The sequence below is a fragment of the Saccopteryx leptura genome, chromosome 7 (assembly GCF_036850995.1).
Source record: "Saccopteryx leptura isolate mSacLep1 chromosome 7, mSacLep1_pri_phased_curated, whole genome shotgun sequence".
In the NCBI taxonomy this organism is placed as follows: Eukaryota; Metazoa; Chordata; class Mammalia; order Chiroptera; family Emballonuridae; genus Saccopteryx; species Saccopteryx leptura.
The window spans coordinates 119,780,219-119,796,429 of NC_089509.1; the positions used below are offsets into that span (position 1 = coordinate 119,780,219).

The 16,211-nt window shown below is 58.0% G+C and overlaps 1 protein-coding gene across 6 annotated transcripts in view; it reads right to left on the reverse strand.

The window, feature by feature from the left end:
* Positions 1–16,211, reverse strand: part of HDAC4 (histone deacetylase 4) — a 272,909-nt gene that overhangs the window by 215,102 nt on the left and 41,596 nt on the right. For all 6 annotated transcript variants that reach the window (XM_066346634.1, XM_066346638.1, XM_066346636.1 and 3 more), the window contains exon 2: positions 15,836–16,011. In XM_066346634.1, the coding sequence (XP_066202731.1) occupies positions 15,836–15,857 (22 nt within the window). In that variant the 5' untranslated portion in view covers positions 15,858–16,011. The remainder of the gene's footprint in view (positions 1–15,835; positions 16,012–16,211) is intronic.

The window sequence follows — 16,211 nt, forward strand, 5'->3', positions numbered from 1 at the left end:
ACACTGCTATCTCCCCAGGGGAGGGAGAAAGAAACGGGAGGGTACCCCTCAGACTGGTCATCCCAGGGGCCACGCTTACTGAAAGAACCAGAGATGGTTCTGGGCACAGGCCAGGCATGCAGAAGGGCAGCCCCACCACACCTGCAGCCTTGGAGGCAGGTGCGACTCAGCCCTGCCCACTGGCCAGGTGCCCAGGCTGCTCCCAGGGGAGCAGAGTGAGACTGCAGCTCTCACCGGGAAGTGGGGGGTGGCCCACGCCACTGGCCACAGGGGTCTCACCCTGCTCTCCACGGGAGCTGCTGAGCCCTCCCAAGACACCTCCCTTGCACCCCAAAGCTAGTGCATCCCAGGGACATGCCTGGCTTCCCTCCCTCCCTCCCTCCCTCTGCAGGGCCAGGCAGCAGCCTCGCCAGTCCCCTCCCCCACGGCCCCCACCAGGAGGTACCTGCAATGCCTTCTGCGTGACACCTTTCCAACCTCTGCAGAGCGCCCTGAGCTCTGTATGACCCTATGCCCTCCCCCCACCATGTAAACATGGATTGGCTAACTCACGTGCTAATAAACAACAATGTCGTGTTGAAGTTCAAAGTTTACTCATGTCTGTTATTTAAATCCAAAACTAGAATTTGATGTTCGAACCTTACATATCACTATACAAACTATGAGACAGTAACTTCGTAGGACTCCGCTCGGGAAGCCTCCCCAGCGTCACGGGCTCCCGAGGGTTCTCCCGCACCCGGACAGGGCTGACCGAGGCAGGCACTCATTGGGGCTCTGCACTCGGGCAGCCCCCCCAGCCAGCCGCAGGGCCACGGGCTCCCGTGGGTTCTCCCACACCAGACAGGGCTGACCGAGGCCCGGCACTCGGCGGGACTCTGCACTCGGGCAGCCCCGCCGCAGGGCAAGGCCTGGAGCGGACTGTCTGGCCACGTGGCGTGGCCCCGGCCTCGCAGCCCTTGCCCGTCCGGAGCCTGGTTTCAGCTTCCTTCCCATGGATACAGCTCTGTCTCCAGCGAGAACATGCGTGTAGCACTGACTTGAAAGGTATCCAAAAAAGCTGTGAAAGCACAGGAAACCTGTATTTAACAAAAACTTGTGAAAACTGTGCATTTAGTTTACATAAAACTGAAAATGTGAAATCTGGCTCATAGAAAACAATGGTGAAGATGGTATCTCGTGAGTGACTTTATCCAGTGTCTCTATGGGAACACAGGAACTGATTCAATGAATGTCTGCCCTCCTGCCGAGGTGAAGCTTGGACCCAAACCCCTCCAGGTTAGAATGAGCATGCCCACCCATGCAGGTGCGGCAGGCCAGGCCTGGGTTATGCTGGCTGCCCGCCCTCTTTCCTGTAAAAGGATCTGGGTTGGGTTTTTTTGTTTGGGGTTTGTTTTTTTTGTATTTTCTGAAGTGAGAAGCGGGAGGCAGTCAGACCGACTCCCGCATGTGCCCGACCGGGATCCACCCGGCATGCCCACCAGGGGGAGTTGCTCTGTTGCAACCAGAGCCATTCTAGCACCTGAGGCAGAGGCCATGGAGCCATCCTTAGCACCCGGGCCAATTTTGCTCCAATGGAGCCTTGGCTGCGGGAGGGGAAGAGAGAGACAGAGAGGAAGGAGGGGGGAGGGGTGGAGAAGCAGATGGGTGCCTCTCCTGTGTGCCCTGGCCGGGAATCGAACACGGGACATCCACATGCTGAGCCAACGCTCTACCACTGAGCCAACCGGCCAGGGTCTAAAGGATCTGGGTTTTGATGTAAGCAAAGGGCCGCCCCACATGGAACCCACACCCACTGTCCCAGAGGGGGCCTCGGGGGGGGAGAAAGGAGATAACTTGTCAGCCATGCTGCTGATTTCCACCAAGCCACACACAGGTGCCCCTGAAGGCAAAACCCAAACACCAACGTCCTTCTACAGAGCCAGGAACCTCACTGACACTCCTCCCACAGAGATGGCAGGGTCACAGAGACACTGACACTCCTCCCGCAGAGATGGCAGGGTCACAGAGACACTGACACTCCTCCCACAGAGATGGCAGGGTCACAGAGACACTGACACTCCTCCCGCAGAGATGGCAGGGTCACACACAGAGACACTGACACTCCTCCCACAGAGATGGCAGGGTCACAGAGACACTGACACTCCTCCCGCAGAGATGGCAGGGTCACACACAGAGACACCGACACTCCTCCCACAGAGATGGCAGGGTCACACACAGAGACACTGACACTCCTCCCACAGAGATGGCAGGGTCACAGAGACACTGACACTCCTCCCGCAGAGATGGCAGGGTCACACACAGAGACACCGACACTCCTCCCACAGAGATGGCAGGGTCACACACAGAGACACTGACACTCCTCCCGCAGAGATGGCAGGGTCACAGAGACACTGACACTCCTCCCGCAGAGATGGCAGGGTCACACACAGAGACACTGACACTCCTCCCACAGAGATGGCAGGGTCACAGAGACACTGACACTCCTCCCACAGAGATGGCAGGGTCACAGAGACACTCCTCCCACAGAGATGGCAGGGTCACAGAGACACTCCTCCCACAGAGATGGCAGGGTCACAGAGACACTGACACTCCTCCCGCAGAGATGGCAGGGTCACACACAGAGACACTGACACTCCTCCCGCAGAGATGGCAGGGTCACAGAGACACCGACACTCCTCCCGCAGAGATGGCAGGGTCACACACAGAGACACCGACACTCCTCCCGCAGAGATGGCAGGGTCACACACAGAGACACTGACACTCCTCCCGCAGAGATGGCAGGGTCACAGAGACACTGACACTCCTCCCGCAGAGATGGCAGGGTCACACACAGAGACACTGACACTCCTCCCACAGAGATGGCAGGGTCACACACAGAGACACTGACACTCCTCCCGCAGAGATGGCAGGGTCACACACAGAGACACTGACACTCCTCCCGCAGAGATGGCAGGGTCACACACAGAGACACCGACACTCCTCCCACAGAGATGGCAGGGTCACACACAGAGACACTGACACTCCTCCCACAGAGATGGCAGGGTCACACACAGAGACACCGACACTCCTCCCGCAGAGATGGCAGGGTCACACACAGAGACACTGACACTCCTCCCGCAGAGATGGCAGGGTCACACACAGAGACACCGACACTCCTCCCACAGAGATGGCAGGGTCACACACAGAGACACCAACACTCCTCCCGCAGAGATGGCAGGGTCACACACAGAGACACTGACACTCCTCCCGCAGAGATGGCAGGGTCACACACAGAGACACCGACACTCCTCCCACAGAGATGGCAGGGTCACACACAGAGACACTGACACTCCTCCCGCAGAGATGGCAGGGTCACAGAGACACTGACACTCCTCCCGCAGAGATGGCAGGGTCACACACAGAGACACTGACACTCCTCCCGCAGAGATGGCAGGGTCACACACAGAGACACCGACACTCCTCCCACAGAGATGGCAGGGTCACAGAGACACTGACACTCCTCCCGCAGAGATGGCAGGGTCACAGAGACACTGACACTCCTCCCGCAGAGATGGCAGGGTCACACACAGAGACACTGACACTCCTCCCGCAGAGATGGCAGGGTCACAGAGACACCGACACTCCTCCCGCAGAGATGGCAGGGTCACAGAGACACTGACACTCCTCCCGCAGAGATGGCAGGGTCACACACAGAGACACTGACACTCCTCCCGCAGAGATGGCAGGGTCACACACAGAGACACCGACACTCCTCCCACAGAGATGGCAGGGTCACACACAGAGACACTGACACTCCTCCCGCAGAGATGGCAGGGTCACAGAGACACTGACACTCCTCCCGCAGAGATGGCAGGGTCACACACAGAGACACCGACACTCCTCCCGCAGAGATGGCAGGGTCACACACAGAGACACCGACACTCCTCCCACAGAGATGGCAGGGTCACACACAGAGACACCGACACTCCTCCCGCAGAGATGGCAGGGTCACACACAGAGACACTGACACTCCTCCCGCAGAGATGGCAGGGTCACACACAGAGACACTGACACTCCTCCCGCAGAGATGGCAGGGTCACACACAGAGACACTGACACTCCTCCCGCAGAGATGGCAGGGTCACACACAGAGACACTGACACTCCTCCCGCAGAGATGGCAGGGTCACACACAGAGACACTGACACTCCTCCCGCAGAGATGGCAGGGTCACACACAGAGACACCGACACTCCTCCCGCAGAGATGGCAGGGTCACACACAGAGACACCGACACTCCTCCCGCAGAGATGGCAGGGTCACAGAGACACCGACACTCCTCCCGCAGAGATGGCAGGGTCACAGAGACACTGACACTCCTCCCGCAGAGATGGCAGGGTCACAGAGACACTGACACTCCTCCCGCAGAGATGGCAGGGTCACAGAGACACTGACACTCCTCCCGCAGAGATGGCAGGGTCACACACAGAGACACTGACACTCCTCCCGCAGAGATGGCAGGGTCACACACAGAGACACCGACACTCCTCCCACAGAGATGGCAGGGTCACACACAGAGACACTGACACTCCTCCCGCAGAGATGGCAGGGTCACAGAGACACTGACACTCCTCCCGCAGAGATGGCAGGGTCACACACAGAGACACTGACACTCCTCCCGCAGAGATGGCAGGGTCACAGAGACACTGACACTCCTCCCGCAGAGATGGCAGGGTCACACACAGAGACACCGACACTCCTCCCGCAGAGATGGCAGGGTCACAGAGACACTGACACTCCTCCCGCAGAGATGGCAGGGTCACAGACAGAGACACTGACACTCCTCCCGCAGAGATGGCAGGGTCACACACAGAGACACTGACACTCCTCCCACAGAGATGGCAGGGTCACACACAGAGACACTGACACTCCTCCCGCAGAGATGGCAGGGTCACAGAGACACCGACACTCCTCCCACAGAGATGGCAGGGTCACACACAGAGACACTGACACTCCTCCCGCAGAGATGGCAGGGTCACACACAGAGACACCGACACTCCTCCCGCAGAGATGGCAGGGTCACACACAGAGACACTGACACTCCTCCCGCAGAGATGGCAGGGTCACAGAGACACTGACACTCCTCCTGCAGAGATGGCAGGGTCACAGAGACACTGACACTCCTCCTGCAGAGATGGCAGGGTCACACACAGAGACAATGACACTCCTCCCGCAGAGATGGCAGGGTCACAGAGACACTGACACTCCTCCCGCAGAGATGGCAGGGTCACAGAGACACTGACACTCCTCCCACAGAGATGGCAGGGTCACACACAGAGACACTGACACTCCTCCCGCAGAGATGGCAGGGTCACAGAGACACTGACACTCCTCCCGCAGAGATGGCAGGGTCACAGAGACACCGACACTCCTCCCGCAGAGATGGCAGGGTCACACACAGAGACACTGACACTCCTCCCGCAGAGATGGCAGGGTCACACACAGAGACACCGACACTCCTCCCGCAGAGATGGCAGGGTCACACACAGAGACACCGACACTCCTCCCGCAGAGATGGCAGGGTCACACACAGAGACACCGACACTCCTCCCGCAGAGATGGCAGGGTCACACACAGAGACACTGACACTCCTCCCGCAGAGATGGCAGGGTCACACACAGAGACACTGACACTCCTCCCGCAGAGATGGCAGGGTCACAGAGACACTGACACTCCTCCCGCAGAGATGGCAGGGTCACAGAGACACTGACACTCCTCCCGCAGAGATGGCAGGGTCACAGAGACACTGACACTCCTCCCGCAGAGATGGCAGGGTCACACACAGAGACACTGACACTCCTCCCGCAGAGATGGCAGGGTCACACACAGAGACACTGACACTCCTCCCGCAGAGATGGCAGGGTCACACACAGAGACACTGACACTCCTCCCGCAGAGATGGCAGGGTCACACACAAAGACACTGACACTCCTCCCGCAGAGATGGCAGGGTCACAGAGACACTGACACTCCTCCCGCAGAGATGGCAGGGTCACACACAGAGACACTGACACTCCTCCCACAGAGATGGCAGGGTCACACACAGAGACACTGACACTCCTCCCACAGAGATGGCAGGGTCACACACAGAGACACTGACACTCCTCCCACAGAGATGGCAGGGTCACAGAGACACTGTCACTCCTCCCGCAGAGATGGCAGGGTCACAGAGACACTGACACTCCTCCCGCAGAGATGGCAGGGTCACACACAGAGACACTGACACTCCTCCCGCAGAGATGGCAGGGTCACACACAGAGACACTGACACTCCTCCCGCAGAGATGGCAGGGTCACACACAGAGACACTGACACTCCTCCCGCAGAGATGGCAGGGTCACACACAGAGACACTGACACTCCTCCCGCAGAGATGGCAGGGTCACACACAGAGACACTGACACTCCTCCCGCAGAGATGGCAGGGTCACACACAGAGACACTGACACTCCTCCCGCAGAGATGGCAGGGTCACAGAGACACTGACACTCCTCCCACAGAGATGGCAGGGTCACACACAGATACACTCCTCCCACAGAGATGGCAGGGTCACACACAGAGACACTGACACTCCTCCCGCAGAGATGGCAGGGTCACACACAGAGACACTGACACTCCTCCCGCAGAGATGGCAGGGTCACACACAGAGACACTGACACTCCTCCCGCAGAGATGGCAGGGTCACAGAGACACTGACACTCCTCCCGCAGAGATGGCAGGGTCACACACAGAGACACTGACACTCCTCATGCAGAGATGGCAGGGTCACACACAGAGACACTGACACAGGGCTGCCTCTGCCCAGTGACTCACCCGGCCCTGCCCCTATGCATCTCCAGGTGAAGCCCAAATATTTCAGAACTGGAAATTGTTGAGAAACACTGAAACAACATCCTCTCGAGCAATTTAAGCAACTCTGGACAGACCTAAATTGTTCTTTTCTTCTCGTAAGAGGGATACTGATGCTGGAGCTCAGCATGGCAGGCTCCACCCGTCAGAGCACGGCCCAGAGTCCCCAAAACTGCTGGGAAAGGCATCTACATATTTAAAACAAAAACAAAAACTAAACACCATCTCCTTAGGAACTCTACTGTTGAGGCCACATCCATGTGAACCAGTCCACCAAACCCACTCTTCACAGGACCCATGTAACGTCGAAAGGACACCCCCACACACAAGAAACGTCCCCCTCCCCCCCGTTCTCACGCATCAAGTCCTATGGCTCCACTCAGCGCTCAAGGAAGGCCCAGCCCAGAACCAAGAAAGTCACATCTACATCCAGGCCAGGGCCGCCAGGACAGAGCTTCACCCTGGACAGAGGTGTGGGCCAGGGGGCAGGGTGCCTGGAGATGAACCCGGACAGCTGGGGAGCGGCCACGAGCGGGCAGAGTGGGAAGTGCCCCCGTGCCCCCGAGCTGGGACGGTGGCCGCATTGTCCGGGGCACGTGGCTCCTAGTTCCCAGCAGTCACTTGTCACCTGCCAGGTGCTGCTGCTCCCCCACCTGCAGGACACCCCAGCCCTGCTGGAACTACGACTGTGCCCAGCTGGCCACAGACAGGCTGACCTGTGCCCCTCACCTGAGAGGACACAGCCCCCTCCCTCCCACACCCCCACAAGACACTTGTTTACAGAGCGCTACAACGGGCGGGGTCCCAGAAGGAACCGGGTCAGAGGAGGGAAGAGCAGAGAGATGACTGGACCTCCGAGGAGGCTCTCTGCCTCTGGATCCAGCGTCCCCGCCATCTTCTCAACCCCTGCAAACCTTTCCCACCAGCACCTGCCTGGGGAGAAAACCTCGGGTGGCTTCTTCCCGCTGCGTCCCTGGTCCTCGCCAGGGGCTAACGCAGAGGAGGCCCCGGGCCAACAAGACCCACGGGCAGTGCCTGCGCTCTCACACCCCGGCCCGAGCCTGCGGACCCTGGGCCGGGACAGCGCTGGCTGCTTGCCTCCCAGCACAGAGAACCGCACGCGGTGTGCGTGATGTCGGCCGTGACCGGGCCCCTTGCCCAGGTCGGGTGAGATGAACGTGGCCGAGAAAGGAGGAGCCTCCGATCACTGGGGGCGGCAGCACGTGAGGCCCTCCCCCCAGGCGCACCCTCCCTGCCCCCACGTGGTAGCAGGGGCTCTCGGTGCTCACCCCGGGGCGGTCTCCCTAACTCCAGCAGCACTGCCCAGTCCTCCCGCGGCAACACGTCAGCGAGAGCCCGCTCACAAGGGCAGCCACGTTCTACAGAGGGAGTCCTCGGAAAAGTCAGGCTAATTTAACAGGAGCAAACTTAGCTATGAATGCAAGTGGGTCAGGACAAGAAGGAGCCTCAGCTCTTACAGCATCAGGCGCCCCGAGGGCTCAGGAGAAGCCGCCCGCTAGAAATGGCTGGAGGTGAGCATGTGAGGAACAAGCCATGGGCGCTAGTCACACACGCTGCCCCAGGAAAGGCCCCGGAGACCCTGCGTGCCCACAGCTCTCGCACGGGCAGTGAAGGAAGGCGGAGAGCTCACCTGACCCTCAGGAGAATGTCCTGCCTTGTGTGCAGGGAGCCAGTCCCCCTGGTTAGTGACCCCAGACTAACTAATTAATTAACATCAGGAAGCTTCAACTCACTTTACACCATTCTTTACAAATGCTATTTCAAATAAACAGGAGACCGCTGTTATTCTATTTTAAAAATACGTATCACTTTTAAATAAGCCTCAGTACAACTTTCAAGAAGTATGCAGTATTAGTAAGAGCTAGAAAATGGTTGTGATGTTGAACATCATTTTTCATGTAAAAATCCCCCAAGTTCTGATGTTGCCTTTCAACAGGGAATGTTCCAGTTTCCAGTGAGGATCGGGGCATTCACGTGGCAGCGGTGAGGACACTGGGCAGTGGAGGAGGGGGGGCGACAAGGCTGAGGGTGGCATGGGCCTGAAGTCCAGCAGGAAGGAGGCCCCCGGGGGCTGGGATTGGGCTCCTAACCCTGACAGCGGCCGCTGAGCCACAACCGATGGTGTTCCGGGGTCCCCCGCGGGCCCGGCGCCCACTGCTGGTGCCCCAGCTTGAGGCAGAGCTGACTCATTTCTGTGCTGGGCAGAAGGCACACAGGAAGAGCACAGGGTAAGGTTTCTTCTCCTCACATGCTGCCTGCCACCCCTTCTTGAAGGCCAATGTTCCCACCAGCTCACGGACGGGTGAAGTGGCTGAGCACGAACCCATTTAAAAATGCAAAGTCAGACACAATTCTAAAAAGTTTAGTTATCTGCCTCATTTGATTTTTTCTAGTCATTAGAATTCCCTAAAAATGTCTTTTTTTTATCGTGTTCTCATGAAACAGGCGAGTGAAAGGCCCTCACGCAGAAGTAAGACGAGGTTTCTCCAGATCTCCAGAGCGACCCGGCGTGCCGGTCAGCCCGGAGCCCTTCCATCCGCTCTCGAAGGTCTGCCAGGAGGTCAGGCCGAGTCCAGCATTCCCTCAGGACACGCCGCAGGCAATACAAAGGCCACAACGCTCAGCAGCAAAACCACGCTCATCGGCACCACGGGAACACACACCCTGCGTCCCAACAGAGGGGGAGTGTGGGGGCCAGGGGACGCAAGGCCCACAGCCCCTTCGCCACACCCACAGGGTCACGGGGCCACACCCACTGAGGTGGCAGCGGCCCTCACTGCTCCAGACACCTGTCCCCGGACACCCACCCTCCATCCCCAATTCCCTTCCTGCGCCACACCAAGGCCCACCCTCCAGGGCCCTGGGCCAGCCCCCTAACCCCCACCTGGACTCAGCTCAGACGCCCCGCCCCCCGCCCCTCTCTCCACAGGAGCCACACTGTGTGTGCCAGGGCTCTGGTGCCTCTGCCTGGCCTGGGAGCTCCATGCCGGCGGCAGATGGACCCTTTAGTGACCAGTGCACCCTGCGTCTGCCAGCAGAGGGGCTCATGTCCCTCCAGCACAGGTCAGCCTGTGGCTCAGCGCCGGACGGCAGTACATGCTGACTTATGTATCCATGAAGCAGGAGTAACGGTATTTGAGCTCTGTGCACGGGAATCATGCAGAACAAATGAGGCCACTGCCGAGCACGGCTCAGAGCAGAGCCTCTGCTCGCTCCCGCCCGAAGGGGGCAGCTCGGACATGCAGCGAGCCAGTCACCAATGCGGGTGTCACCATACAAGTTCCAAGCACCTACAGTTAGACAGAACCAGATCTCCAGGCCAGCACTCCGGAGCTGTCGGGAGGTGGCTGCACACCTGCATGCTTGTCCTCATCGACCTGCCCCCCACCCCCACCAGGCTCCGCAGTTACAGCTCAGGGGTCCCAGCCCCAAGCCGCACGCGATGCTCCTGGTGCTGGCTGTGTGTGTCAATGCGGGCAGGGACTCATTCTTAAATCTCAATGTCGTTAATCATCCAACATTCAGCATCTCAGAACTCGGAAATTTGCATTTCTACAATGGTGGCTTTGAAAAAAGGACATAAATGCAAATGTTCCACAAACTGTATAAGAATTTTCAGAGAATTGCCGAAACAAACCATCAATGCTCCATTGACAGCGCATTTTCGGAGCACTTCATAACGACTGAGGAGTCGTGATTTTTAAAGACAAAACACAATGTGAGGATTAGAAAGAGAAGTCGGCTGAAAAAGAAGTCGTTATGGCTCCATGGCTTCCAGAACAAACCGTGACTGATTAAGCTCCCAGAAGATGATGGCAGGGAGGATGCGGGAGTGACCCTGGGTGTGAGGTGGCCTGGAGGGCACAGGGAGGGGGGAGGGGAGAGGAGAGAGGGGGAGAGAAAGGAAGGGGAGGGGCTGGCGCATTTCTGAACCCTCCTTAAGGGGAGGGGAGGGGCACAGGAAGAAGCACAGAGACTCACAGCACTCACCCAGTCTGCGCAGCGCAGTGGGGGGCCCAGTGTCAGCGACTGACCTCCCCTCCCCATGTCCTCACGCTCACCCTGGGTCCTGCCAGGAGCTCCCCTAGCTCCGCCAGCCACTGTGGATGCTCTGCTGACTTCACAGAAGGGTCTGGAAGCGCACCTCTGCTCCATATTCCGGGCCAGTCCCCTGGCCTGAGCCCGCCCCACTCGGCACTCCTACAGGCGGCCACGTGATGCCCAGCCAGCTCCAGGCTCCCCAGAGCTCCGGTCAGTCATCACTTGCAACCTGGGCCTCACTCAGAGTCCAGAACCCACCTGTCGCCAGCAGCTTGGAATCAATGTCTTCTCTGTGTTAAATGTGGGTCCTCAAAATTCATTTTCTCTCTTAAAAGTCCTTAAAACTTTGCAGTATTCCTGAAACATACTCTCATTGCAAAGCACGATTTAAATGACATAAAAATGTTTGTTTCTGAGATAACTTCTATCTTAAAACATAATAACCTTCGCGTCCAAACTGGTTGCAACCAACAAACTGGAGACCAAGCAAAGGAAGACAGGAGCTCCACACTGAGAAAGGCGGCCCAGCTCAGGCCCGCAGAGAACGGAGCCTCCTCCGGGGAGACCTCCAGGATGGAAACCTGGCAGGGGTCTGAAGAAACAAACCATGTCAACACTCAGCTGACCCATTGTTGACACAGACTTTTTAGCTGCTTTTGTACAAATGGGGTATTTCAAACGCAACAGAATATTAAGAAATCAGAGAATGGTCCAAATTAAAACACTTATCTTAAACATACAAGTTTCCCTCAAAATAGTTATGCTGCTTCTGACACTGTACACACCTCTTTCCGAGGTGCACGGGGAGAAAGGACACTGAGTTCCCTGACTCCATCCTGCCCAACCAGCTTCCTACCAAGACTCCGGTCTGCAGGACCACACACAGGCCCTCCAACGCCAGCCTCCTACAGGCCCGGAGACTGACATTGTTTCCCAGGCAGAAAAGGGTCAAAGCAGGTCAGCTGCGGGGTGGGGACAGGGTGGGGCCGGGGCGGTGCTGGAGGGGTGGCCCAGTGACTGTATCTGGTTCTCCTGTAAGCCAGCCAAGTCACCCACGTCCTAGAGGCCTGTTCACAGCCTGACACAGGATGCTGTGGGGGGGGAAGGGAGCCTTCACTTGTCCTGCAGGCAGGCCGCACAGGGTTCCCTGTCCCTCCCCCTCCTGCGGGGACGCCCCGTCCAGGCAGGGGCCCTGTGTCCTGCAGCAGCAGCCTGGCCAGCTTCAGGACACCCCACCAGGAGAAGGGTTGGAGCACGGAGCTCTGCACGAAGCTCACTATCTCAGAACCTCTCCCCAAGCTCCCTGTGAAGCCAGTTCCTTGAGGGGACTCGTTCCAGGCCCCCGCCCCGGCCAGGCCCCTCCGCGGGCAGCTCGCACCGGGACAAACACTGATTCAGGGCAATAAAAGGCCAGCAGCGAGCAGTTCTGCGTCAGAGCCCGGGGCCGCTCTGGCCGCGTTCATGAAGAACAGCAATAAACCCGTGCGGGCCTCGCCCACCAGAGGGAGTCTGGAAGGAAAACAGGACCCAGAAAATCACCCGCTGCAAATAAAAAGGTCCTTCTATCGTCAGGGCAAAGGTGAACCACCTCGGGCGAGAGGGGCGGGGACAGCAGGGGTGGCGTGGCACGGTGAGTGGCCAGGGAGGCTGAAGCAGACGGGACAGGGCTCCTTGGGCTAAAGAAGAGACATCAGAAACCTCCCGTTTAAAGTAGCAAACTGAATAAATGACTATTATGTCTGCGCCCCCATCCACTACAGTTACTAAATACAATTAAAAATATAAGAGGATATATAGCAATGCTAGATAGAGGGAAATAGCAACAACTGACGAAACACTTGGAGGAATTTCCTAGAAAAGAGAAATCTGATGGGGTCAAAGTGACAGGAAGACCAGCACTAGTGACTGGCCCACCACCTGGACGGGACAGCACGGCCCCGCCCACGGCCCCGCCCACGGCCCCGCCCACGGCCCCGCCCAGCCCCTCAGCAGCAGGGCCAGCACTGTTTGGAGCCCCTGGCTGCAGCCAGAGAGCTACTCAGGGAGGACACCTGTACACCAGAGCCGGCAGGAGTGCCCAGCGAGCTCAGGCCCCAGGCCACCACCACCGCAGACAGAGAAGGAAGAGGCTCAGGCCTCTGCGGCCGCCCCACCCTCATGGGCTGCAGCCCCTCCAGCCCACGGGGACAGACAGAGCCTGCAGGGGTCAGCCGATGGCCACCCCTCACACTCAGACAGGACAGCAGCAATGGGCAAATTCGCACGTAAAGGCAAGGACCGTCAGGGCAGGAGAAAGCAAACCCAGCTCCCAGCTCCTCACTGAGACGAGCCTCAGAGAGGTTTGGAAGGTTCCGATAAGTAGACGGGGAGATACTGGTCAGCCCAGAGAAACCAAGGGCACAAATGCTTTCAGGAGACACAATAAACTTCTGGGCAAGGAAAACAGTCAACAAAGAGAAATACATTGTATTTTATTTCGAGACCTAAGCTAGCAAGAGATAAGGTGACCAAACGTTTCTAGAGCAATTTCAGAACAAACAATCTTTTTTTTTGAGACAGAGACAGAGAGAGTTAGCGAGAGGACAGATAGGGACAGACAGACAGGAAGGGAGAGAGATGAGAAGCATCAGTTCTTTGTGCGGCATCTTAGTTGTTTATTGATTACTTTTCCATTGATTGCTTTCTCATATGTGCCTTGACTGGAGGGATACAGCAGAATGAGAGACCCCTCGCTCATGTCAGCGACCTTGTGCTCAAGCTGGCAACCTCAGGGTCTCAAACCTGGGTCCTCCGCATCTCAGTCTGACGCTCTATCCACTGTCAGGTCAAACTAATCATTTTATTTATTTATTTTTATTTTGTTTACAGGAACAGAGAGTCAGAGAGAGACATAGATAGGGACAGACAGACAGGAACGGAGAGAGATGAGAAGCATCAATCATTAGTTTTTCATTGCACATTGAGACACCTTAGTTGTTCATTGATTGCTCTCTCATATGTGCCTTGACCACAGTCCTTCAGCAGACCGAGTAACCCATTGCTCAAGCCAGCAACCTTGGGTCCAAGCTGGTGAGCTTTTTTTTTGCTCAAGCCAGATGAGCCCACGCTCAAGCTGGCGACCTTGGGGTCTTGAACCTGGGTCCTCAGCATCCCAGTCTGATGCTCTATCCACTGCGTCACTGCCTGGTCAGGCCTAATCATTTTAAACGCACACAGCCACCCTGTCCACCGACCAAGAGATTCTGCTTCTTGGAATTGATCCAACGCAGGCAGCTATTGATAGATACATATGTACAATCTACATGTATAGTGATTGTCTGATGCCAGCTCAAAGCTGCTATAATGGTGCTGGGTACACACAAATACCCATCTACAAGCTACGGAGAGTATGTTAGACTTACACACATCAAATGATGCTCAGAGCCCTGGCTGGATGGTTCAGTAGGTCAAGTATCGACCCAGTGCACTGAGGTCTCAGGTTGGACCCCTGCTCAGGGCATGCGTGAGAGGCAACCAACGAGCCCACGACTCAGTGATCAGCTAGCTAAGCGGGATGACGCATCGGTGCTTGTGCAGAAAATAGCTGAGTCAGGCTTGCTCGCTGGTTTCCCGGGTGCAAGCACTTTGCACAACCAGTGCATGAGCACGTGGCAGAGAGCGTGTGTGTCTCTATGAAAAGCTACGGTGCTTTGCCTCAGGGGCGATTCTCCCAGATCGCTCGCACGTGGCTGCGAGGGGAGGTTCCCGAGTCACTCAGCTGCCACTGCCACCACCAGACCCTGCTGGCCTCGGCCACCAGCGCTGCAGTGCTGCTCTCTCTCTTCTCCTGTCTCTCTCTCCCTCCCTTTCTTCCTCTTTCTCTCTCCCTCTCTTTCAAATAAATGGAAAAAATACAGTAAAGCGGAAGCCCGCCTATGGGCTGACTACAGGTGGACTCCTGGGCTGAGACACAGGAAGTGGGCGCGGCTCCTCGGTGGAGGGACGACCGCCCCTCTCAGGGTCTGCTTGACACGCTTCCAACCAGACATTTCATTTTTTACACATCAATCAATCATTGCGTGAGCAATTCACATCAATAACGTCTTCACAGCTAACAATCACCGCGGGAGCGTCAGGCAAGCCCATCGGGACGAAGGACGCTGCGTGAAGGTTCCGGCAACCCCACAGGAGAGGCGGACTCCACAGCCACACCAACAGCGACCGGGTGCCTGAAGGACAGCCAGCTCCGCCCAGGCGGCCACAGCCGCTCCTCCCACACGGACAGAGGACGGACCCCAAAGCCGGCGGCACGCAGGGGAGCAGGCAGGGCTCCGGGCTTTCCCCAGGGGCGCACTGGGGCTCTGTCTGAAGGCGTGTGCCCCTCACACTCCTGCAGCTGACAGCATACAAATGGAGCTCCGACCCCTGTCAGCCCCTCGCTGGCTGTGACCCAGGCAAGGCACGTCCTCCCTCAGGCGCTGTGACGACCGAGGCCCGGGAATGCTCAGTGCAGAGCCCCACAGAAGTGGTCCGGCAGCGGGAGGGTCCCCACGCTGCACCGTGGGCTTCTTCTCAGGCCCAGCCCAGGGCTGTCCCAGACCCCCAACCTCCCGAGACCCCCAGAAACAAAGAGGGTACGGGATTAACTCTCCAAATCACAGACTGACCTTCAAACATCACCCCACTATGTACCATTCTTGTCTCCTGGCACCAAAGACCCACGTCTGCCACTCAAGTCAGTGCGCCAATCACCCTGGACCCGGGCGCCCTGCGGGCTTTATCAGTGTGTGTCCTGAGACGAGGGCAGTCTGCTCTGCCCTGGGCGCTGCCGCAGACCCCCGGGGCCACGGCCAGGAGGACCGTCTACTGCCCAGCGACCAGCTGCAGCCCTGCACTGCCCGCCGTCCGCTTACCTGGGTGGCTTTGGGAGCTCATCGCTAGCACGTCGGCTCCTCTCTGTGGCTCAGCGGCTCAGAACGTCCACGGAAACAGCGCTCCACAGAGCTCCAGGGTCCGCTGACACATCCAAGTCCGGCAACGGGCGACGCCAGGTGGTCCGAGGCAGGTGTCCGCCGGCTCAGGGGAGGCCCTACGTGATGAGAGAGAAGACAGGCCCGTCAGCGGGCAAACCAGGAAACCCAGGCCGAGTTTTCACTGACCTCACCACTGATGGTCGAGGCCCACCTGGGCGTTTCTGCAGACAGGAAGCACTGGGGGGGGGGGGGGACACGCGTGACCGCATGTAAGAGCGACTGTGGACCAGCTTCCTCGGCCTGGCACCGCCCACGG